Below are 23926 nucleotides of genomic sequence, written 5' to 3'. Positions count from 1 at the left end.
ATTTTCAAAGATTTGTGGGCTGTTAGAAATGAAAAGCAGGCCATCTGTCCCACATTCTGCCAGGTGCCACATTGCTACTTCTAATTTTGCCCATCTTCTGTCTCCCTCCATTGTTTCATCTGAGGGGTACTCCTAGTAGCTTGATTTAAAGAGCTACTGTAGAGAAATGTCGAGTTTTAGGTGCCCTTGAAACAGTTCCTCGAAAATCAGGAGTATTCAAGGTTTTCAAGAATAAGTGCGAACCCTGATCCCAGCTGCAGGAATAAGATAAGTGAATTAGCATGGAGACTCACGTTATATTGTAAAAATGACAGCGAAGTGCAAAAACTTTATTTAATGAAAAATTGGCATGTACATTACAAACTCCAAGAGGCATGGACTGAGGAGCGTGGCTCTGTCTACATACAGTACGTTGATGACTTCCATGGCTCAAAAATGCTCTTTCCAAAACCGAATGTGCGATGATTTGTGCGCTGAGAATTTCATTCCACAGTAAATAATTCATTCATTTCCAGTCCTAATGGCTCTGCCATTTGCAGGCTAAAAGAACTCTCATGAGATCATCATGAAGCACATGAGTAGAAATTTCAACAAAATATTGCGTGTAAACCAAGCACAGATTAGGCTTCCAAGTGTCCTGTCTTCTGACAGCATGTCTGAAGATGCAAGAGAAAAATTTCCGAGAAGGCAGCACTGAATTAGCAATAATAATTTTAGTAGCTAGCCTAATTACATCGGTCTACCAGAACATGCTAAAGTGATGCTTCACTGCAGAAATAGTGAAGTGTCTTTTTACATGCATAGCTCATCTGGTGGGAGAGAATAGTACCGAAATATGCACCTCCCTTCCACCTTTTTTTAAGGTTCAATAACAATTGTGTAATACTACAAAACACCGCAATGTGAAATCAAATTCTTACATCACAAAGAGCAAAAAGCTCAGCATAAGGATCAGAACATCAAATTTTGTTCAAAAGAATAAGCTCATTCCCAATTTTCTAAACACCCCAGAGATGGTGCATGTAGTGCTTTTTTAGTCGAAGCTGCATTCTAGAAAAACAAAGTGTGCGCTTGTTAAAGAAACAATAGAGAAAGGTGAGGCACTTATGCAGGAACGCTGCTGATAGAAGTCAAAATTTCCACAAAAATTGGCAGTGGAAGGCAACTTGTAGAGATTGATTGCTTAGGCAAACAAAGCAGATTATTAAGATAGTTTACTTTTTCTGTTGGAATTGGGATACCTCGGCCAGAATTTTGCTTTTCAGTCAATATCAACTGCTAGTTCAGTGCTGTCTCACCCAACTTTCTCTAGCATCAGTATTTTAAGCAGTACCATTAGAAGAAGGAACATTAACAAGTCTAACTGACCCGTATTACATCTGCAGGCAATGAAAGCTATAAATGGCTTGTAAATCAAGATGAACATTCTTCCACGGCTTCCTGGTCATCCTTACTGTCGGATGTTACAGTAGGCAACTGATACTGAAGATCTGTGCAAGCAACTACAGTGCTCCCATGTTGTGCAGTGGACATAAGGTCCTGGGACACGTCACTAGTGTCCGCTAGAGTCAGGACGAGGTTTTGGCTGCTAACTGCTTGTTGAACACTTCGGCCAGGCTGAGGCTGAACAAACGCTTGCTGGCCAGAAATCACCAGTGGCATCCCTGGTCCAAGTTTCTGCAGCAGGTTCTTCACAGGAGAACATACAACTGGTGGGCTGTTGTTTGCAGCCAGGGACAAAGGAATTCCAAGAGTACCATTGCTATTGAGGACCATGGTTACCAACTGGTTGTTTTCTTGCTGCAGCACTGCTGTGTTACTGCCTTCCACTGTTGTCAAAATTGTGGTGCCATTCTAAAAGAGAAAAGAGAACATATTTAAATAATTTAGCTATCAAGCAAACATGTTTACTCATGTATGAAATCACTGTCAAGAGGCAATTATGTGGCGCGTCCGATTGGCATTAAATCGAGTACAAACCACCTTTTATAACGCACAAACAGTAATTCTGCCACATTCAATATGATGAAAACTGTTGGTCACTCTTTCGTGCAAGCGCAAGCCACTCAAAGTACAAGCAATCTTCAAGCAAGTACTGTATTTACTCGCATAATGATCGCACCCCTGAATTTTGGGGTCAAAATTCCATTTTTTAAGTTCCCCGCGTAATGATCGCGCCCTGAACTTGCCTCCATTGCCAATTTTGTTTTCATGTCCCGTACTGTTATGTCAGCAGCCGCCTGTTGCTTGATCTGCAGTCATCCTGCAGCGAATGCATTCCGAATTCCCATGATTCCTTGATTAATGGAACACTGCAGCACTTTTTGCAAAAACTGGGCTTTCAGCAGAAAGCCATAGTATTTCATGCTGCGAACTCGAATTTCAGATTAAAATTAGGCAAAAGAAAGCAGAAATAGCCTTTTTTCAGCAGAAATACGCAGCCCGCACGACGGGGCTCACTGCGGGTCGCGCCGCCGCACGTGATTGGCCAAGACGTCGCGTGACGACATTCTGAGGACCGGGGAAGCTGCCGATGCGGCTCCTTCGCTGCGCTGTGTTGATCGCAGCTTTCTGCGGCTTTGTGAATGTCATTATGGCGTGCCATTTCCACACGAATGACCATCGGGATTTTTACCGCATGTATCCGTACCAGATACGCCCACAAACGATGCAGCACTTCCTTTGTGGGAAGCCTAGATTTGGCATGAAAACTTGCTTTGGTTACAGTGAGGCATTTTGAAAAGTAGTCTGTCATTATTAGCAGGAACTACACGGCCCTCAGCGAAACCTTGGCCCGCATATTCCTGGAAAGGAAGGGCAGCGAACAATGCTCTAGCCGACTACCTCCGTCTCAGGCCTCTGGGTCTCGGGCCCCGCCGGAAAGGTAATTGTTGTGAAAAATGAACCCAAAGCTTGGTGTATCAAATCCTGCTTTAAATGCCAGTTGTGGTACCTTGGGGAAACGAAGAATTTTAAAGAAAGGGTGAAGCAGGACACAGCTGCCACCAGACAAATGAACAATAGCGAATCACGGTTGCGGAGCTCTGCAATGCATACAAGGCATTGACGGGGCCATTGTACTGGAGACCAAGTCATATGCGCGCAGAATGCGGCTTGAGTCATACGACATTTAGCAGATGCTGAAAGCCTTTCCTTTTTATCGTACTGCCAATATACCTGTTTAGTGAATTGACGGCCGACGTATGTTGAAAGCCAAGCAACAGTTCCCCCGTACCCATACCTTCATGAGAAAACAGTGTTCCCAAATGTGTTTTCTTACAAGGGCTTCGTCGTTTTCATTTCCAACTTAATGTGCATCCCTAAACAAGACAGGACTATGTAAAATGACGAGGCAGCAACGGGTGCAAAATCGCAAGGCTATGTATGAACAACTTTGGTGATTGATTGCTTGGACACACCGAAGGAAACCTCGCTCTTTGCGCTCCTTACCTGAATGTGCCTATACCCAGCTGAGCGGTACGCTCCTTATCTTCTAATAAACTCCCCTAAGGGTTCCCCGAACATATCAGGCACTTGCCGTGCTGGAAAGATCTCGAAGTCTTCACAACCTAGCTTCGACACAGCAGTGGGCTCTTCTTAATCATCTGCTAGTTCACAAAAATCATCAGCGCGTGCTACTGATGAGTTGTCCATGTTTAGCACAGAAGCCGTTGCGCGAAGCTTTTGCGTAAAAAAAACAACAAAAAACCGAGACACGCGGATACAACCATGCGCCGATGCTGTCTGACCGTCTCATCATGAAATTTCAGTCCTTGAACGGATCGCAGATGACTGTCCCGACTGTTTTGTACAAGGAAACAGAAGGAACTGCGTCATGGTTCAGCCATGCCTTTTTTTCAAGGCCCTATAGAAATCGCATTAGGAACAAACTGCATGTAGTCACAGTTACGAAAATGCTTCGAGTAGAATGTTTTCTTTGGTCGGCTTGAATTTATCTCTCTTCTCAGCAACGACGCATTGCGGCGCGAGCTTTTAATACAATGAAAGATTACATCGTTTCGTCCACAACTGTTCGTGCATCCGAACACATGCAGAGCTCAGGTGCGCAACACTAAGTTGACGTGCTTTGTACGTTCGCAACGCACGCAAAACGAGAACAGCGCATGCCGAAAACCCCCTCCGTTGGCTCTGAATGCCTCCGGCTCCTTGCGGTGATGCCACGACGGACGGAGAAGCGAGGTTTCTCCCTCCGCTTTCCTCCTCTGTAGCATTCGCGCGGGGCGCGGGAAATTTGAATTGAGCGCTTTCAGTCGACGATTGCGCAAGTGTTTTATGCATAATCGAAAAAATAACTTTCCAGGCATGATCAACAAATAATCTACTTCAAAAGCCTATAGTATTGGTACATTTGAAAACCGCTGCAGTGTCCCTTTAAAACACGCTTTGCGGCGTTTGCCATTTTGCAATTTGGCAGCGTGCTTTGTGATTTTGTGTGAGTTTACGCCATTTCACCATGGGGCGGTATGCCAGTTACACCGCCGCGTTCAAGCTCAAGGTTGTTGACTATGCACTGGAGCATGGCAACCGCGCTGCTGGCAGGCATTTCGGCGTCAACGAAATTAGGATACGCTATTGGAAGAAGCAGTGCGAGAAGCTGATGGCTACGAACAAGACACGGCAGGCTTCCAGCGGACCCAAAACGGGAAAGTTCCCTCGTGTTGAAGAGGTGGTCCTAGGATACGTGAGGGACCTGCGCAAGGATGGTTGTGCAGTGTCATTAGAAATGATACATACGCCGGCATGCACAACTGCCAGGAAGCTGGAAATCGTCGCAAAGGATTTCCGCACTAGCTCCGGTTGGACTACTCGCTTTATGCGATGGAATGGACTTTCCCTGAGGCAGTGGACGTCGTTGTGCCAGCGGCTCCCATCCGCGTATGAAAGCAAAGTGATAGACTTCCATCACTTTGTCACTAGGCGTCATGAAAAAAGCGGTTACCTCATGTTGCAAATTGGAAACACCGATCAGACTCTATTGACATCCGACATGCCTCGAAATACAACTGTGAACGAGAAGGGTGCTTGGAGCAGCCTTGTGAAGACATCTGGCACAGAAAAACAGCGATACACAGTCATGCTTGCTGTGACGGCCGATGGCCGGAAGCTGCCACCATACGTCATCCTCAAACGGAAGACTATTCCAAAGGGAAACTTTCCCCGTGGCATCCATATACGTGCACAAATGAAAGGATGGATGACTGCAGACCTGATGGTCGACTAGCTTGACTGTTTGGGGACGAAGACCAGGAGCACTTCTGCTTCTCTCGCTTCTGGTTTTGGACAGTTTCAGGGGTCACCTTGTGGACAGCATGCGTGCTAAGCTTAAAGAGCTGTGCACGGACATTGCAGTGATTCCTGGGGGTCTGACTTTGCTGCTGCAGCTTCTTGATGTGTCGCTGAACAAACCGTTCAAGGACAATGTTCGAAAACTTTATGCAGAGTGGATGGCGACGGGACAGCATGATTTGACACCAAGCGGAAAGATTAGAAAGCTATCCGTGGAGATGCTTTGCTCGTGGATTGCAGAAGTGTGGAGCAGTATCCCCGACGAGGTAGTGGCCAAGAGCTTCAAGAAGACAGGCATATCGAACACGTCGGATGGAACAGAAGATGACTTTCTGTGGGATTGTGAAGATGCTCCCAGCGACGACACTGCCGTTTCCAATGATGAGTTGTGCAGCAATGAAAGCGAGGATGGCGAGGATTCAGACTCGGATTAGAATACTGAACGAGAAAAAATAAATGGGCATCGTGCAGTTCATGTGATGCTTTTACAATGTGCGTGTTTATCGGAAAGGTAAGCCTTACTCAACTTTTATTTTTGGCTGTAATCGAGATATCTGTCCCAAGACGTCTGACCAGCAACTTGTTTGCGTTTTCGGTGCTCAAAAATGTTTTGCAAAACTTTACCCCACATAATGATCGCACCCAGAAATTTGCGTTTTTTTTTTAAAGTGCGATCATTATGCGAGTAAATACGGTATATATTAAGTTGCCTAATGGCATGACTTCACTTCCACACGGTTGAGGCTAATGTTTAGGCCCACCACGGCGGGGCTTGCGGTCTGCCGAATTTGATATGCGCGAGCATGAGAGTTTTATGTTGTTGTAAACACTACAGTTTGGGTGGCATTCCACAATCAAAGCTTTGACTTCAGCTGTTTCCATGGGGCATGGAAAGGATGGTCCCGCTAGCATTGCTCCACAAGTTCCTGCTTTTCCGTTTGTTTCAAGAGCAGTTTTGTTGCACTTTGCCAGTGCCTTGCCGATAATAAGCCGCTGACATCACTCGTCCAGTAAGAAAATACAGTAAAACCTCATTGATATGTTCTTAAAAAATGTGGAAAAAAAAAACGCATTATTCCGGAATACATATGATCCGAACTGCCTAATTCTGAAAAATTTAACTGCTCAATGAGGTATAAACGCATTTAGAATTGAGACTGTCCCTGCATAAAAGTGTACATTACCATTTATAGACATCCAGTATGCACAGCTCCTTTCTGATTTCTTACAGAATTCAGTCCGCATTTGCGTTGTCTTAAACACAGAAGAGATTTAATAACCAATCTGGTTCGTAGGAGGCAAAAACGAGCTGGGATAGCTTCCTTGGTTATTTCTAAATGCTTCGCCCCATTACACCAGCAATATGTGGAGAAGCCGTCACGATGGCTTACAGCCGGCGCGTTTTTGCTCATGCTGCATCCCTCCGACCCTGCCCCCTCGTATACAAGTGGACAGTTGTAGTTATCAAATGGTTCATTTCAATGCCCCTTAGGTACTGCAAAAGAAGCCACCGCATTTCTCCTTGTGAATTTATGTTTTCGTGGAAATGTGTGCCTTGCATGTTAACTTTCTTTCGTGCTTTGCCACTTCGCATTTGGGCACTGCAAGAAAGCAACTGGGGCTAGTGAGCGCTGCTGATCTGTTTTTCATGTCATAAGCGCTTGCGAGCATTAGCACGTGCCCAGTTGATCGCAAAAAGTATTGTACAACAATGTGCTGAAATTTCGAAAGTAGTAACTGGAAAATCGTATTATCCGGAAACGTATAAACCGAGAGAAAAATATTGTATCTATATGGGAGATGTTTTACTGCCTGCGAATTTAAGCGTATGAAACAGGAAATCATTTGAACCGAGAATTTATCAATGAGTTTCTACTGTAGGTACAACACAATGCTTCATGGCATCATTCAGCAAACTCTCTTTTCCATGTTATCAGTAAATAAAACTGTGTTATCAGATATTTTTAACTGTGATCATTATCAAATAATTGCAACAAGGTATTACAGTAAAATCTTGTTAATTTGACCACCGTTAATTCAGAAGTTTGGATAAATAATATAATGAGCACAGTCCCGACCGACTTGCATGTGAGCACAAGCGTCGAATGCTCATTAATTCGGACGGAAGATCGCATCAAGGTACAACTCGTGGAGTCAACAATCACAGAAATAAACCTCCAAGAACCAGGATTGCATGAAACTGGCACCTGCATGTTCCACGCATGCTATGGCAGGTACAATGACAGCTGGAAGTTTGCCATTTTCAAAATAAAACTCAATTTCATAGTTTTGGTTTCGCTATCTTCAGCTTCATGCCACCCTGCAGCTGCTATCAGGTGCGTGCTTCAGCCAACCACACCATTTTAAAAATTGGCAGGCGCATCCCTGTTCTTTATTTTTATTCTGGGATGACATCTCACCAGTCTATCGCCTAAGCATATATCCCACATGTGCATCCACATGCTGCTTCCAGCATGCACTGCACTGCACAGTTTATGGCAATGTTTTCTCTTAGGCGTGCGGTGAGGCATCCTCAAAAAGTTACGGTGTTTTGTGAAAAAGCACCACTGCAACATTTCTGCACTGCGAAAGGGGTAGAGGAGGGGTTTATGATTTTTGAACAATTCTTCAACATTCCTCAAAATGAGCGTAAAGCAAAGTACTTGACGAAACCGGGAAAAATCACCTGATCCTTGGTTTCATCTCAGATGCAGGCAATCTTCATGCATGTATTCATCAGATAAGGTAACTGCAATGCAAACGCTTTCTAGCATTTTTTTCAGGCACGTTCGATAATTCGACCTTTCGGTCAATTCAAAAATTTGTTCTGGTCCCTTGAAGGCTGAATTAATGAGAGTTTACAGTACTGCCTTTCCCTGCTCTTGTATTTATTGCCTAGTAGGTCTTACAGGTATAACAAATTAAGTTGATGATAGGTGAAAGGATTTCTTTTCGCAATATGTCCATTTCTTGCAATATCTCCATTTCCTTTCATAGCCATACCTGCTAACCTGGTGAAATTACAAACTGAGATTTTTTATTTGTGAAAAGAAGGGGGGGGGGGGGGGTTATGCTACATTCAAGGTTTCAATATTCCGAAGGATGGATAGGGCTAGTTTAAAAAAACTGTTGTCATGGTTTTGCTCAAAGCATGGTCCAGACTGACTGCTTTTTATGAGCAGAAGATGAAGGGTTGCGTCATCCATTGATGAGTGGAATTCAGTTATAGTTTCAGTTGCACGTCATGTTTGCCGCCGCGATACACGCTGACATCACATTCACACGCTGTGCAAAATGCAAAACATTAGTCTTTTTTCGATGTTATGAAGAAGGGAAATTCAGAAGTACAAAAATTGCAATCACTTCTGCAAACATCTGTTCTTGGACGCTGAGACCTCCATGCTTCAAGCACACAAAGGATTCTAACTTGCACTGCAAACAGGTGACCTGGTTAACCTTAAACATACCCACAAAAAGCTGCAACAGCAAACATGAAATGCAACCAGCCGCAGCTACTTTGACTTTGATCTCCTTAACATTTTCCTGCCCGCGCCTATTTCCATTGATAGGCCACTATCGATGGTTTCACGATTCGAATTTTCCTGGTTTCTTTCTTTCTTTTTTTATTTCTCTTCCAAAAAATGAAAGAAGGAACTGCGACAAAAGGCAGTTAGGCCTGACGGGGGTCACAGTTCCCCATACAGTTCACAGCAGCGCTTAACACGGAAAACAAACGATAACAGAGCATTACAGCAAACGTGGTAATTAAACATACTGGAGTAAAACCGAAAAAAAGAAACAGTGTACACTATACACTCAAAAAGAAACAGCAGCATATGGCACACAAAACACGGAAAAAAAAAACTTGTACAGTAACATAACATAAAAATTTGCATTTGCCAAATACAAAACCAGACTAAAACAATTATTCCACTTCGGAGAGTATCAACTGCTTTTTTATGTCTCTTTTAAATCTGCGTTTAGAGAGATGGAACGTTGAACATAGGGATGGGTTTTTTGAGAATAGTTGGAATCTGGTAATTAAGCTTCTGTTTACCGTAATTTGTCCTTGTTTTTGGGACGAGGTTTCTGTGTAGCCTGAGAGGGTATTTAGTAGGAAATCGGTTAGGAGAGACGGAGAAAAGCCTATTGCTATGAATGTAACAAGCGGTATGTGTAGATTCGGTTAGCTTGACGTAGATTACGTTTTTGGTATAGAGGTGATGTTGGTAAGTGTTCCGGTCTACCATGATAGCCCTCAATAGCCCGGAGTGCCTTTTTTTGCAGAATCAAAAGCTTCTGATAATTGCTATTTGTTGTGGTGCCCCACACCAGTGCACAATAAGATAACTTAGAAAAAATAGAGCATAATACATAGATACTTTTAATGAAACAGGTAAAAGGTCACTGGTCCTGTAGGGACAGCCAACAGTTCAGCTACAAATATGTGTTGCAAGTTTAGAAATATGTGTATTCCAGGATAAGTGTTCATTGACCAGACACCAAGAAACCTCCGAGTGGTTACCTGCTGTATCTGTTTGTTAGCATACCTTATATCAAGTGAGTAATGGATTGGGGCGTTGATAGGTCTGAAAATAATATAACTGGTCTTAGACAAGTTTAAACTAAATTGATTTGCCTGCATCCAAGCGTGCAATTTTACCATGTAGTCATTTACAATAGTTTCTAAATCTCGCAGAGTTCGGGCTGTGAAAAATATATTTGTATCATCAGCACACATGACCAAATCAAATGAATCAGGTATGTTACAAACATCATTTATGTAAACTAAAAATAAAAGTGGGCCTAAAATAGATCCCTGCGGCACACCTTCAGTAACACACAAGAAATCTGAAACAAAATTATTGCATTTAACATATTGAGGTCAGTTGCTCAAGTAACTTCTAAGCAGGCTCAAGGGAGTGCCTCGTATTCCATACCCAGTTAGTTTGCTTAAAAGAATTTCGTGCTGCACGAAATCAAAAGCCTTTCGGAGGTCCAAAAACAAACCAAGTGTATATGCTCGAGACTCAATGTTACCAATAACTTTCTCTTTAACAGCGAGTAAGGCTTGTTCGGTCGATCTATTTTTTAAGAAACCATACTGGGACGGGTTAATTTTATTATGAGCACTGAAGAACTTTTCCATTCTGCTATGAATGGCTCCTTCGAATACCTTAGAAAATACAGATAATACAGAAATTGGTCGATAATTTGTAACATCATTTCTATTTCCTCCTTTATATACTGGGCACACCCAGGCTATTTTTAGTTCATCTGGAAACACACCGCTGGTGAAAGTTAGATTTATAAGATAAGCTAGAATGTCGCAAACTGATGCCGATACATACTTTAACGGTATAGCTTTGGTGCCGTCATGGCCGGCGGAAACATCAATTTTTATTTTACCATATAAAGAGCTACTTCTTGTGGAACCACAGGCAACAGCACAATAGAATTAGATAAAGGTTCAATGAAGTCACGCATGGAGGGGTTTGATAAAGATTGATCAAAAGTGGGTTTACCAGCTTCAATGAAAAAGTGGTTTATGGTGTTTACTATATCAGTTCCACTGGTCTTGGAATGAGATATAAGAATTTCTGCATTATCTCTGCACTTGTGCTTGTTTAGTAATTCGTTTATCTCATGCCAAACTTTCTTGCGGTCGTTATATATTCTCGAGAAGCGTTCTATATAGTAGGCCGCTTTTGCTGCCTTGAGGTCTTTGTTTAATTTATTTCGGAATTTCTTGAACTCAGTAAAAAGGTTTGCATCATGAGTGCATATAAAGTTAATAGTACATTTTATTTTTAACCTGTATTCGTTTATATAACTGCTTATTGACCCATGGCTTTCTGGACTTTCGGAAGCTCTGCTTAACTTGAATTAAAGGAAATGCAGCATTATAACATTCAGTGAACTTTGCAAGAAATGTAGTATATGACAAGTTGACATCAGATATGTAATATATATTGTTCCAACTGGTGTTTTAAATAAGAGTTCGAAATTTAAAAAGGTTTGTCTCACAAATATCCCTAGTTACCTTCTCGGTGCTTTTGGGTACTATTTTATTGTGGTTCATAGGAAGAAAACAAAAAATCGGGATGTGGTCCCTAATTTCAGAAGATAACAGGCCAGCCTCCGTTTGAGGAGATATCATATTTGTGACACAAACATCCAAATGAGAAGCTGTATCAATGGTAACTCTAGTTGGTATAGATATAGCATTTATACAACCATAAGATGCTATAATATTATTGAGTTCATGTTTGTTACAATCATCATGGATTAGATTAATATTAACATCGCCCATTATTACAAAAGGCAACCGGAAATTGGCAAGATAGAGCAGTAAACTTTCAAGAAACTTTAAAAAAATGCAGTTTTTTCCCAGCAGAAAGTCTGTGTATCACAACCACAATGATATCGGACAATGATACAGCTAAACCAGGGGTTCTCAAACTGGGTTCCGCGGGCTGTCTTCTTGTGTTCCGCGAGAACCCTCACCGGCCGATCCCCGTTTCAGGTTAATTTTTAGTGTATGCGTGCGAACCAAACAGCGCTTGGTTCTTTAAAGCTAATTTTTACTCTTCATAGCCTCAAAAAAACAATCTTGCGTGTCACGCCCACGTTACCAGGCGTCGACAGCGGACGTCTTTTTGCATACGATCGAATTCACGCGCCTACCCGTTTTCTGTGGCCTCCGAGATCACGTCTGCGTGCGTTTTTGAAACACGCGTGCGGACGTAATCTCGGAGGCCATTAGTTTTTATAAGCACTTCTGTTTGTCGTCGTCAGATGGCACTACCCATGCTGCCGTCGCGAAGCCAAGCCAAGCCTAGACAAGCAAAAAGAAGCTCGTATGTCGCCGAGGCAGCCGGTGGCTCTCAACACGCAGTACTTTCGCCCTAGCATCATGAGCCAGAAAGCAAAAGGGAGATTGTACGATAGCAGCTATCTTGCATATGGCTTTACGCAAAGTGGAGGAAATCCGCAATGTGTGATATGCTGCGAGGTTTTGGCTAACAGCTCGATGAATCCGGCCAAGCTGTCGCGTCACCTGGCTACAAAGCACCCGGCCTTCAAGGACAGGCCAGTCGAGTATTTCGAAAGAAAAAAGCTACTTCTCGATGCGCAAAAACTGGACTCTCACCACCAGGTAAAAAAATTTGTTAACTACGATAGAGAAGTTGCGTTTCTGACATTAGCGTATCTTGTTGCAGAAATCGGCACCATCTCTCGGCAAAACAAAGGCGTCGTACCTCCTCAGCTACAGGATCGCCAAGCAACTGAAACCGCACACTATCGGCGAAGACCTCATCATGCCTTGTATTCAGGATGTGGTGAAGACTGTGCTTGGAGAACAATCGAAAAAAGTAGCGCAAATTCCATGCTCAAACGACACCGTTGGCCGGAGGATCCGCGAAATGGCATTGGATGTGGAAGAGCAAGTAATTAATAGTGTCAAAAGCTCTTCAAAATTTGCTATCGCCGTGGACGAGAGTTGAGACGTTTCTGGGCACCCGCAGCTTGTGGCATTTTCAAGGTTTATTTCCAATGACGCCATTGTGCAGGAGTTTCTGTGTTGCCTTGAATTGAAGACAACTACCACAGGAAAGGACTTATTTGACGCGCTAAAGAAATTTTTTGGTAAAACGGGGCTCCTATGGGGCAAATGCATAGCCGTGTGCACGGATGATGCGAAGTCGATGACGGGGCACGTGAAAGGGCTAATAGCTTTAATTAAGCAAGTAAATGCCAACACTGTTTTCACACACTGTATGATTCACAGAGAAGCCCTTGTCTCGAAGGAACTGAGCCCCGATCTCATGGCTGTCATGAGCCATGTTGTGAAAACTGTGAACTGCATCAAAGCAAAGCCGAAAGCCATTCGTCTTTTCAAGGCACTTTGTAATGAAATGGGCGCAGTTCATGAACACCTGCTACTACACACAGAAGTGCGTTGGCTGTCGCGTGGCAATGTGTTGAGCCGAGTGTTCGACCTGCGAGGTGAGCTGGCCACATTTCTCTCAGAAAATGCACTAGTTGAGCCGTTCATGCAGAGCTCTTTTATGGCAAGGTTGGCCCATCTTGCAGACATGTTCGAGCATCTCAACACATTGAACCAGAGCTTGCAAGGCCAACAAACCACCTTAGTTAGTGCTTCTGAGCAAATCAAAGGATTTTGCAGCAAACTGCAGGGCTGGATGAGCCGCGTGAGCAAAGGTGACTTTAGTCCGTTCAAAAGGCTTAGTGGCTGTGAAGTCTCATCTGCTGATATGTCTGTGTTCACAGCACACTTGAGCACTCTCAGGACTCACCTAGCTGGGTACTTCCCAGAAGTTGAAACAGTCCAATGGCTGGTATCTCCTTTTCATGTTGATGTGACAATTTTCAATACTGACAGTGTTGAAATTGAGAATGAGTTTCTAGAGCTCAGGGCAAGCACTGCTCTCAAAGAGAAATTTAATGGTGAAGGTTTAGTGACATTTTGGATGGGGACTGCTCCACTGTTTCCATGCCTCTTTGAAAGGGCAGTGGACATTTTGCTTCCCTTTGCCACTACATATGCATGTGAACAGGCATTTTCAGCCCTCATTTATCTGAAAAACAAGCACAGGAGCCGTCTTGACCCGGCTGATATGAGACTGGCTCTGAGTGCTACTGAGCCACGCTTTAACTTGCTGTTAAAAGGGAAGCAGTACCACCCATCACATTAGTATTTTCATTAATCTGTGCAATAAACATCCTTTGCGACTCTCTCTTTGCAAAAATGCACTCGACAACATTGCTGGTAAGTGAAAACGAGAGGGGGGGGTTCCCTGAAACTTATTGAAGGCTTTTGGGGTTCCTCCAAGCAAAAAAGTTTGAGAACCCCTGAGCTAAACACTCGACATTGGGATCTATCATCGAAATGTCTTCTAGTACAGATTGTGGATAACAGTTTTTCGCGTATATTGCAATACCACCACCTCTTATGTTCGGGCAAATGAACACATGATGCCGGTAGTTCTTGAATGACAAATGATCATCTTGAGATTTTAACCAAGTTTCGGTAAAGAAAAGCACATCAAACTGCAGATTTAATGACCCAAAAAACTCATCAAGACTGTCACGTTTATTCTTCATACTACGAACGTTAATATGTATGCCAGAGAATCTTCCCATGGAAGTGGCAAACTTGTCTTTAAAGCATCGTGTATCACAATGAATGCAATGGAACGGGCTGTCCATGTCAATGAGATATCAATCCAGCTATCAGATAAGTCAACACCTAATTAGCCATTTTAGCCAGATCAGGTCCTGCAGAGATTTTGATTGTCAGATGATTCATCTCTGCGTGCGAAAATTTCGCAGCCATTCATCCACACAAATTTCCAGCCGAGTTCCTTTTTTCGAGCAATGGTCACTCCTAGCAGTTTTTTGTTGTCATAGGTTAAGTGTTCATTGACGTAGATACGCCCGCTGTCTGTGTCCGTGAAGCCAAGTTCCTTATTAGACAGCTCATGCTTTCTGGCCTTGGAAAGAAATGCATGGCGCTTATCTCGGTGCACAAAGCGGACTATGATGTTGGTTTCATCTTTGCGGCTAGTGGGGATTCTATGACATGTGTTAATGTCAATGGCAGAAACTTCTTCATTAATGACCTAGCCGATTTTCTCTACCACTTCGATGGGTTCAACATCTGACTTTACACCCTTGATTTCTAGGTTGTTTAGGCGACCATACTGCTCAAGTTCTTCAACCCTTAGAGCCGAACGTTTGTTTTCGGCTCTCAAATTGTCATTGCAGCTTACCAGCTCACTAAACTCTTTTCTTAGTGCCTTTATTTCAGAGCTGATAACTTTCGTCTCGTCACAAGTGTCGCTGTAGAACTTTAGGCTATCCTTGACAAAACGCAGCTCAGCTCTCATTTCACGTTTGAAATCGTTGAATGCTTTCGCTATTTCTTTATCTTTCGACATGGCACAAGAGTGACAAAAACCACTACACTAAAATTCAAGTTTGGCAGCAGTGCGCAACGAAACTATGGGCTAAGCAATAAAAAGTTCAATCGCTCACCTGCAAAAAGCAGAATGGATAAGAGGCTTGCTTTTTGTTCGCGCACCGTTGCCAAACTACTGCAGTCCCAGGAATGCTGTCTGTTTTAAAGGCAGCAGAAGACAGTTGTCACACGGCGATTAGACGCAGATTATGCACCGGAATCGCCGATGATCTGCTGTGACCAGGCAGACAGGGTTAGCCGCCGCAGTCCAAGGCAACTCCAGCACGTGTTGTGAAGTATAGGCGTTTGACACTGCAAAAAGCAGAATGGATAAGAGGCTTGCTTTTCATTCGTGCACCGCTGCCAAACTACTGTAGTCCCAGGAATGCTGTCCGTTTTAAAGGCAGCAGAAGACAGTTGTCACACGGCGATTGGACGCAGATTATGCACCGGAATCGCCGATGATCTGCAGTGATCAGGCAGACAGGGTTAGCCACCGCAGTCCAAGGCAGCTCCAGCGCGTGTTGTGCAGTATAGGCGTTTGACACTGCAAAAAGCAGAATGGATAAGAGGCTTGCTTTTCGTTCGCGCACCGCTGCCAAACTACTCGAAGCGCTCCTTGACAAGTGGCATCATCCAATAGGAAATAGAGGAACCCTTCTTTCAGTTTTGCTTTTGATTAAATTTTTCCGCCGTACCGCACCCATCTAGATGGTCTCCGGAGTCAGGTGATCGGTGCTCCTTGTTTACATCATGGCGACAAGTCGCACGCTCCTGCTGCGCGGCCTGTTTTTGAATGCGAACAGCAGCAGTGATGACTCTGAAGACAAATTCAGCTCTTCAGACTTTAGCACTGACAGTGAAACTACGTCAAACTGACCCGGAACGTCGACAGCCATGCCTCGATAAGTTTCGCATTCGCTCCCCAAAAATTTCCTGCACGCTGATCAGAACAGATCACTGTTCTCAAGCTCACAACTGTTATCTACAGGGTCACAATGTCTTTTGGGTAGTATTATTTGCCGCCGGCAGCCCTCGTAACTCGAAGTTATAAAATCTGGAAAAAATTTCGAGATAAGCAGAGTTTCGAGTTAAAGCAAAATGCCGAAACTTTCTGGCGACAACCCCTGGCGATCCGTCGCGCAACACCGCTGCCAACGCCTGTCGTTGCCGCTGGTGCACACCGCACGGAGCTACAGGACCCTGCGACGGAGGCACATTTTCAGCGTTGCTTTGTTACTACCCTGTCGTCATTCAGTCACAGGGAGTACAGTTACGCTATATCCCGTTTCTAACACTACACAGCTCGAAATACAATACCACTGATAAAATTTTTTACTGATCGCATTTAAAAAAAAAAAAAATGTTGCAGCACAATGGTGTGCTGCTACACAGTGATGCATACTTGCATTGCAAGCAGTGGCTTTCTCCAGCTCCTTTTGAAAATTAACAATACCTAGCCACATTAGCCTTTACTACCTTACCAAACTTCTACTGAATCATCTTGATGCGCCCATATATGCATGAATCAGACGAAGTGAGCGTCTGTAGGTTCTTCGCTCAAACCGGACTAAAAAAACAAACTTTGCTAGGGAAAAAAAAAAAAAAAACAACGGCCGAAAATTGAGTAGCCCAAAGCCTTCTGCGATTGGCTGCCTCGCGAGCTGCTACTGGGCGACGCAAAATTTTCTAAAAACCCAGAACCTGAGTGCTGCAGCAACGAGCGAAAATGCTTTGGCGGCCCTCAGCCCGTCGCACCCGTTGACGCTCCACTGCACAAGGGAAGCTTTTGAAATAAACGCAAAAGTATTCTCAGAAAAACCGAATTTTATAATTTTGGAAGGCAGCACTGAATAATGCTTGCTTGCTTTGCCTTGGCATTCGGCCTGATAAAAGCATCCTCGAGCTGCTGAACGCATTGCAAAAGCCGTTGGTCACCGCCTCGGGATTCAACTTTGTTGCGGACACCACATACATAACAAAAATCAATCAATGCTTCATGCACATAGCGCGACGAAACAGAACCACACAATCGCTAAACTGCTCTTGCCACTATGCACATGCGAAGGGCAGCTGACCGAACCACGCTGAACTGGCTGAACCAACTGCCCAATAAGACCCATCAGCCCCCACGCGCGAGCAGCGCTCACGTGACTGCTCCCAAGGCAAAAAACAGCTGCGTCCGCGGGAATTTTGTGTTCGCTCTTTGAATGTGACCGCGTTCGGCACCTAGTATACGAACAAAGCGCTTGCTCGGAGCCCCTATCACCATTTGGTAATGACATTTGCCTTCGGTCCTTCCGGTAAAAATTTCGAGATATCCGCATTACACCCGAAAAATGCTTCGAAATAAACAGGAGGTAATACACAGCACCTATGGGAGGTGAAGGCGCGGCATGGAAAATTTTCGACTTAACTGATTTTTCGAGATATGCAAGTTCGTGTTAACGCGGGTTTACTGTACTAGAATCCTTCCGCTGGTGGTTGCATTAGTGGCCAAAATAGTACACTGTCCTCCTTTATTAACAAAATAAATCTAATCTAGCGCTTGAAATTTCATGACCACCTCGTAAAAATAACACTCTGCATTGAATTTTTCTTTCGAACTCAGCTATCAAAGAAAAACCTGCAATGTGGATGTTCAATTTTATGTCAATTCTATGTGAAAAAGAAAACAGGAATGTGAACAGGACACTTGCCTGAAGTTCAGTTAGAGCACTCTGAAAGGCCTCATTACGTGCTTGAGTTATTTGTTGCATGAGCAGCTCAGCATGTTGTTTCTGCATGGCTTTGAGCAATTTCTGGAGAGAGCTGTTCAGTTGTGGTGTCTTGCTTGAAAGCACCTCTTCCTGTTGCTTCTTCAACTGTTCAAGTTCAGCATTCTTCCTTTCAAGCTAGCAAAAATAAAACAGCATTTAAGATTAGCACTTTTCGCACAATAAATATAAGGAAAAGGGAGAAGTAGACTTTACCTTCTGTATTTACACAAACCAAAAAAAGGCTTTAAGCTTCATACTGTGACAAGAGACTAAAACAATGTGAAATAAAGAAGTAAAATTACCTTACTAAAGATAGCTTAAAGAGCTAGCAGCTTCTTTGCAAATAAAAAGATATTGCAGTCATATACCTAATATCTTAAGAGCTGATGTATTAAAAAAAAAAACATGGATCAATTGTATGCACATGAAAATGAACACTAGCACAAAACTAAAACTGCAGTATTCCCTAAATTACAGAGCAGATGCCCAGAAGTAGATAGAGTGAAGCTATTTGTGTGCAATAAAGTGCAGTACAGTCGATGACCAATTTTTCGGACATGCTTGATTATTTGGACTTTTTCTCAGCTCCAGGACATACCTCATAAAGTCAATATATTATGCGGCTCAAAATTTCAGACACTCTAGGGAGGACAACTCGCTCGTTCGGACATTCTAAGTGTCAGCTGGACCAACTGCCACATATTATGAGCAGCGTCGCCACTACCTTGCTTGTTTACTTTTTCCTTCGATAGCCTCGAAACCGATGCCGGCCTTCCGTGCCGCTCCTCAGCTAAACTGAAGCTGGATCGAGGCTATATTATTTGCCTAGCAGCTTCCGCTTTCGGAACATCGCTGCTCGCTACTGAAGTGCTTTTTTTTTTTTTCGTTTAGCTTGATCACTTCGATTGCCTGTTCCTTTATGTGTTTGCCATGCGTTTCACGTGCACTGCCGAGCAGTGAGTAAGCCTAGCCATGGTCGTGTTTATGCGAGAACTACATTCTGTCGCTACTGTGGCTCGCATTTAATTGAATCGGCTTCACTTCTTCAAGAAGCTGTTTCTGGAGCTTATAAGGAGCTTTTTTTTTTATTCTTTTTTTTTTTTTTTTTTTCCGTGCAACTTGGCAGCGAGAAGGCACTCAACGGAGTCGGTGTTGTGATCCAGTGGTTGGTGGTGGTGGTGCGCCTCGACAGAGGGAAAACCTACTCTGTCAATTTGTTTGGAGCACTTAGTATGCTTGCCGATGCGTGAAGTCAGTGGCACCCACAAAACTGCACAATTGCTTCCGCTATGTGGGATTTGTGCTGAATGACGAGTTGGCTGCCTTGGACGAGGAGAGCGTCGTCGAGCATCTGTCAGGCAGTGAGCAGCTCATTGACGACCTTCGTACTGCAAGTGTCAAAATTCCATCGCCCGTCTTGTTTTCAAAGTTCAGAGACGTGGACCACGAGTTGGAACTGCATGCTGGGTTCGCAGATGCAGAACTTATTTGCCAACTGCTTGGGGAGTCTGAGAGCCATGACGACGATGACTCACCTGCAGCAGCGCAGCCGACGCAAGCTGAGCTAATGCAAGCGGTCGCAACCCTTTTGTCGGCTTACAGTGACACTACGACTGTCGCCGAAATTCAGGCGGACCTGTTAGCACAGAAGCGCAGTGTGGTGCAGAAAGGCATTCATGACTTTTTCCGGCCTCAAAGTCAATAATAGACAATAAATTGAGCTTTTTTGGTGCACATTTGTTTTTTCAGATTGCCCGATTTTTCGAACATTTTCGCGGTCCGTTGAGAGTCCGAAAAATCGGTCGTTGACTTTATATAAGACATTGCAAGCACAAAACATTTTTCAGCAAAACGGTTGTGCAAACAATCTGGGCATGCCTCTATTCTTCAAGGCATACCACCTGAAGGTGGGACCCTTACACTGTGGGACAGCTATCACTGCACTACGTCCACAGCAGATGTTGGTGCAATGATACTACTAGAAGCCTGCATGTCCAGAAATTCTGCAGCTACCGGGACTCTGCAGTCATGTCAGACTCTGTGTAACCGATGGTCGCTTAGGGTAACAAACTGGATTCCAAGGGAAGGAAAGCGTAGCAGGGGGCGGCAGAAAGTTAGGTGGGCGGATGAGGTTAAGAAGTTCACAGGGGTCAAGTGGATGCAGCTAGCACAGAACCGGATTAAGTGGAGAAATATGGTAGAGGCCTTCGCCCTGCAGTGGGTATAGTCAGGCTGATGATGATGATGATGAACTTTGATGACAACTAGCAGCACCTTCCATAATGCCCGTTTTCGACAATGAAGGGGAAAAAAAAACAACCAAAATTTCCACAACACAGTGAAGTTTAGCCACCTGCTGGCAATAAATACAAGTAATTTCTAATAAATATGCCTGGAGCACCGCCTAAGTACACCCTTACAGATCACAGCAAACAGCTGCCCGGTCCACCCATCCAATAGATGGCTTTTGGCAATACAGTGCAGTCCACTTATAACGATACCAGATATAACGATATATAGCTTATAGCGATCAAATTCTTGTGATTTATCATTTTTTCCATAGCGCCTATGTAAAAAATAGACCAGATATAACGATCGATTATCGGTGATACATCGGATACAACGATAGATTTATCGCCGCCTGGTAGGTGTTTATCATAAAAATTTGACTGAATATTCAATAAAAGATAAAATATTTAGAAGAAAGTGACATGAGAACTCAACATATGCGGCAAACGGTGATATGCGACGAAAAGGGAATAAAATGAGCACTATTATCATCGCAATCGCAGCCACTCAAAGGGTGCTGCTGCGGCCGTATCGTCATCGCCGTCACCGATTCCGCGTCCATGGAAGATGGTGACGACCACGTAGACGGACGGAGCGACAGCTCACAAGATGAAACGGCAGATTCATCGGGAGTTTTGCCAGGGTTTCAAGATTGGAAGCCTCGTGAAAAAATATGGACATTTGCACTTTACGATTTTAACGATCATCTAGAGTGGGGATGTCCTTTAGTTCATCCAGCCGCTAATTGATTTCGTGCAAGCAAAAAAGACTGCCGCCAGCGTAAACGCTACTGGAAGCAATGCTCACAGCGACTGTCAAGCTTCAGCTGCTGCTCAAGCGAGCGTGAATTTCTGACTTAAGTATGCTTAAGTTACTTTATGGCTACTGATGTATACTGTAATAAAGTGTTTAGTGCTCTTTATGATGATTAGCACTGTTCAACCTGATTACTCATCGCTAGTAAGTAGGCAAGCGTACAGCATGGGAAAATATGTGGGAGTGCCTTTTTTTTTCTCATTTTTCTTTTTTTTTTTTTCGCCGGTCCAGATATAACGATAATCGGTTATATAACGATCGGATTTTCAGGTTTTCTCAACATCGTTATAAGTGGACTGCACATATGGCCACCACACTTCATAGATTCGGCGGCTTTGGTAGCAAATAGGTTAAAGTAGGATCCTTCTCTTTGAACATAACTGTTTCTGGCGAAAGCAACGGGAACACCATGCAGCTTCCTAACCATGTGCCAGCATTAATACAGGGACCAGGTGCAATAGTATCGAATGCCAGCGCTGCATTTATATAGTGACACCACCTGGAAACATCAGAGGTGTAAAAAGAAAAAGTAGTACCCTCAAGTAGGTGGCTGGCACCTATGCATCTTAACTTCTGTGACACTTGGCACTTCAGCTTACTCTGCCTTAGTGTATGAGCAAATATTTGAGGCATGGATGACTAGCATTAAAATGCTGATTTATTGTCTTAGAACTGCTACCGTACTTAACATATTCTCCACTTTTCTGCGGGCTAGCAAACTGATTGGTAATGAATTCTGAAAAAATTTTCCACGTCAATGACACTCTTGTAATACGAAAGATCAGCACCTGCTTATGCACTTCGTGCCTTAGCAATTGTTGCCTTAACTTTGAATGCTGCTGTCACACGAGTGTGATGATACTGTTTTTGTTTCAGCAGGGTTATCAGTGCTTTACAATGTCAAAAATCTGTCTGCACAAACTTAAGAAACTTATGCAGTGCATTTGTCGCCAGTGTCCCGAGAGTATTTGTCCTATATTTGTGGTTTTTGCCTCCCACCTACATATCATGTTCAGAACACAACGGTCCACCTCAGCTACACTCATTGATCAGTCATACACTCTCTGTTGGCTGGCGAATTTGAAAGACCTGTCGGGGAGATTAATGCATCGGAGCTGCTACACTGGACTTAGTTTGAATTACCTGCTCGAGGACACCTGGTTGTGACCGCACGAAACAGCCTAGCCAAACAGAGCGACGGCACAAACAAGATCGGACAAGATTCTTGGTTGGTGGCGGTGAGCATATCAGTGCCTTCACACTAAAATTTAGTTCATACTCCCGTCAACACTAGCATCGTTCTGCATGTCCTTGCATTCCCTTACCAAATAGAATGTTACACATATTTCACTTCCACTACATTCAACACAAAGCTTGAACCATAATGAAGCACCGCATTGACAAGTCAGAAAGACTGAACCAGTACCAGGATAAATTCATAAAAAGACTTATATTGTGCCAAATGAGTATGTTTTTTTCCAGACGATAGTAGAGGACCCCTGCTAATGCCAACCTGCACTCACACAGCTCACACCAATAACCAGTGTTAATGACTAGAGTGTCTTGCATTCGCAACTAACAACACAACTAATACATTGACTACAAATTCACTGCTCAAACATCACATCACTTGGGTCCTGGGGCACTCGGGGTTAAAAGGTAATGAGGTCGCGGACAGGCTAGCTCGAGGTCACACAAACCGAGCGGCCACCATCCCCGACCTCACAACTGGCAATCTTGTGCCCGCGGCTTACGGCGCGAGACTAAGTACCTACGTGAACAACGTCGGATTTACCCCCCTCCACACAAGGGGCTAAATGAATAGGAAACACGGGAATGGAAACAGCTCCAAACCAACAATTTCTCCAACCTACATCAATACAGCATCATTTTCCCAGAACACTACACAGACATGTACCCTTGGTGCAACGACCAGCCCACCGCCTACTACATCACATGGGGGTGCACGGGCCCCAAACCTGCAGACATTAATACACACCATTCGGAGGCGCAGTGGGAGGCCACTCTGCTATGCTCTGACCTAGTGACCCAGCGTAGGCTCAGGCAAAAGCGGCAGCCCAGGCCACTGGGGTCTTGAAATGAAGACTTCACTCACTGCCCCCCCCCCCCCCCCCCCATTTTCTTTCTTTTTCTTTTTGAAATAAAGTTTTCTCTCTTGCATTCGCAGTTAAGATTTCATCAACAGTGGCCATGGCAACTTTGTACAGCCTGTTAACGCTCAGAGCACTGTAAATGCTTCAAAATATTTTTTTGATGCAACAGTATTAGAAGTTTCACCGTGAAAAACATTTTTCATCGGTCATAAACATCAGAGTGGATGGGGAGACATGATACCGCCAGACTGAATAATTCCCATTGGCTAGAGAGAACTGACCCCACCAGATGGGAAGTGATGCCACCAAACCGGAAGTGTTAACTATGCATTTCAATTTATCTTCACAGCGTCTGTGTGCCACCTAGACACCTTCGGAGAAGCATCTAGCCACAGCCAGATGATCAGAAGAAATGAGTGGTTGTATGCACACAGACATGTAATGGTCCCAAAAAGGTAACCATGAAAGAGTGACACAAACTCAATGAAAAGGCATAACAAGTAAAGGCATCAACAGCTTCTAAAGCTATTGCAGTGCCCATGTTCTGTTTTGCGATCTCATTTTTGCAATGCCCTTCTATGCTGAAAATTGAGAATCGACAAACCCGGTTTTTGTCCTTAAATGATTCAACTGAATTGGACCACCACAATAAAATG

At 43.9% G+C, this 23926-nt stretch overlaps 1 protein-coding gene across 2 annotated transcripts in view; it reads right to left on the bottom strand.

Moving 5' to 3' along the window:
* Nucleotides 1–289: 289 nt before the first annotated feature.
* The window catches only part of LOC146204984 (uncharacterized), a 46638-nt gene continuing 23001 nt past the window's right edge, over nucleotides 290–23926 (bottom strand). For both annotated transcript variants that reach the window (XM_084589658.1, XM_084589657.1), the window contains exons 7-8: nucleotides 17992–18186; nucleotides 290–1854 (exon numbers count right to left, since the gene is read on the bottom strand). In XM_084589658.1, coding sequence (XP_084445784.1) covers nucleotides 1414–1854; nucleotides 17992–18186 — 636 coding nt within the window. In that variant the 3' untranslated portion in view covers nucleotides 290–1413. The remainder of the gene's footprint in view (nucleotides 1855–17991; nucleotides 18187–23926) is intronic.

Source organism: Amblyomma maculatum, chromosome 1, assembly GCF_055883805.1.
Source record: "Amblyomma maculatum isolate TAMU_Amacu chromosome 1, ASM5588380v1, whole genome shotgun sequence".
Lineage (NCBI taxonomy): Eukaryota > Metazoa > Arthropoda > Arachnida > Ixodida > Ixodidae > Amblyomma > Amblyomma maculatum.
The sequence above is the reverse complement of the archived record's forward strand: the minus strand, read 5'-3'. Positions and strand labels throughout refer to the sequence as shown.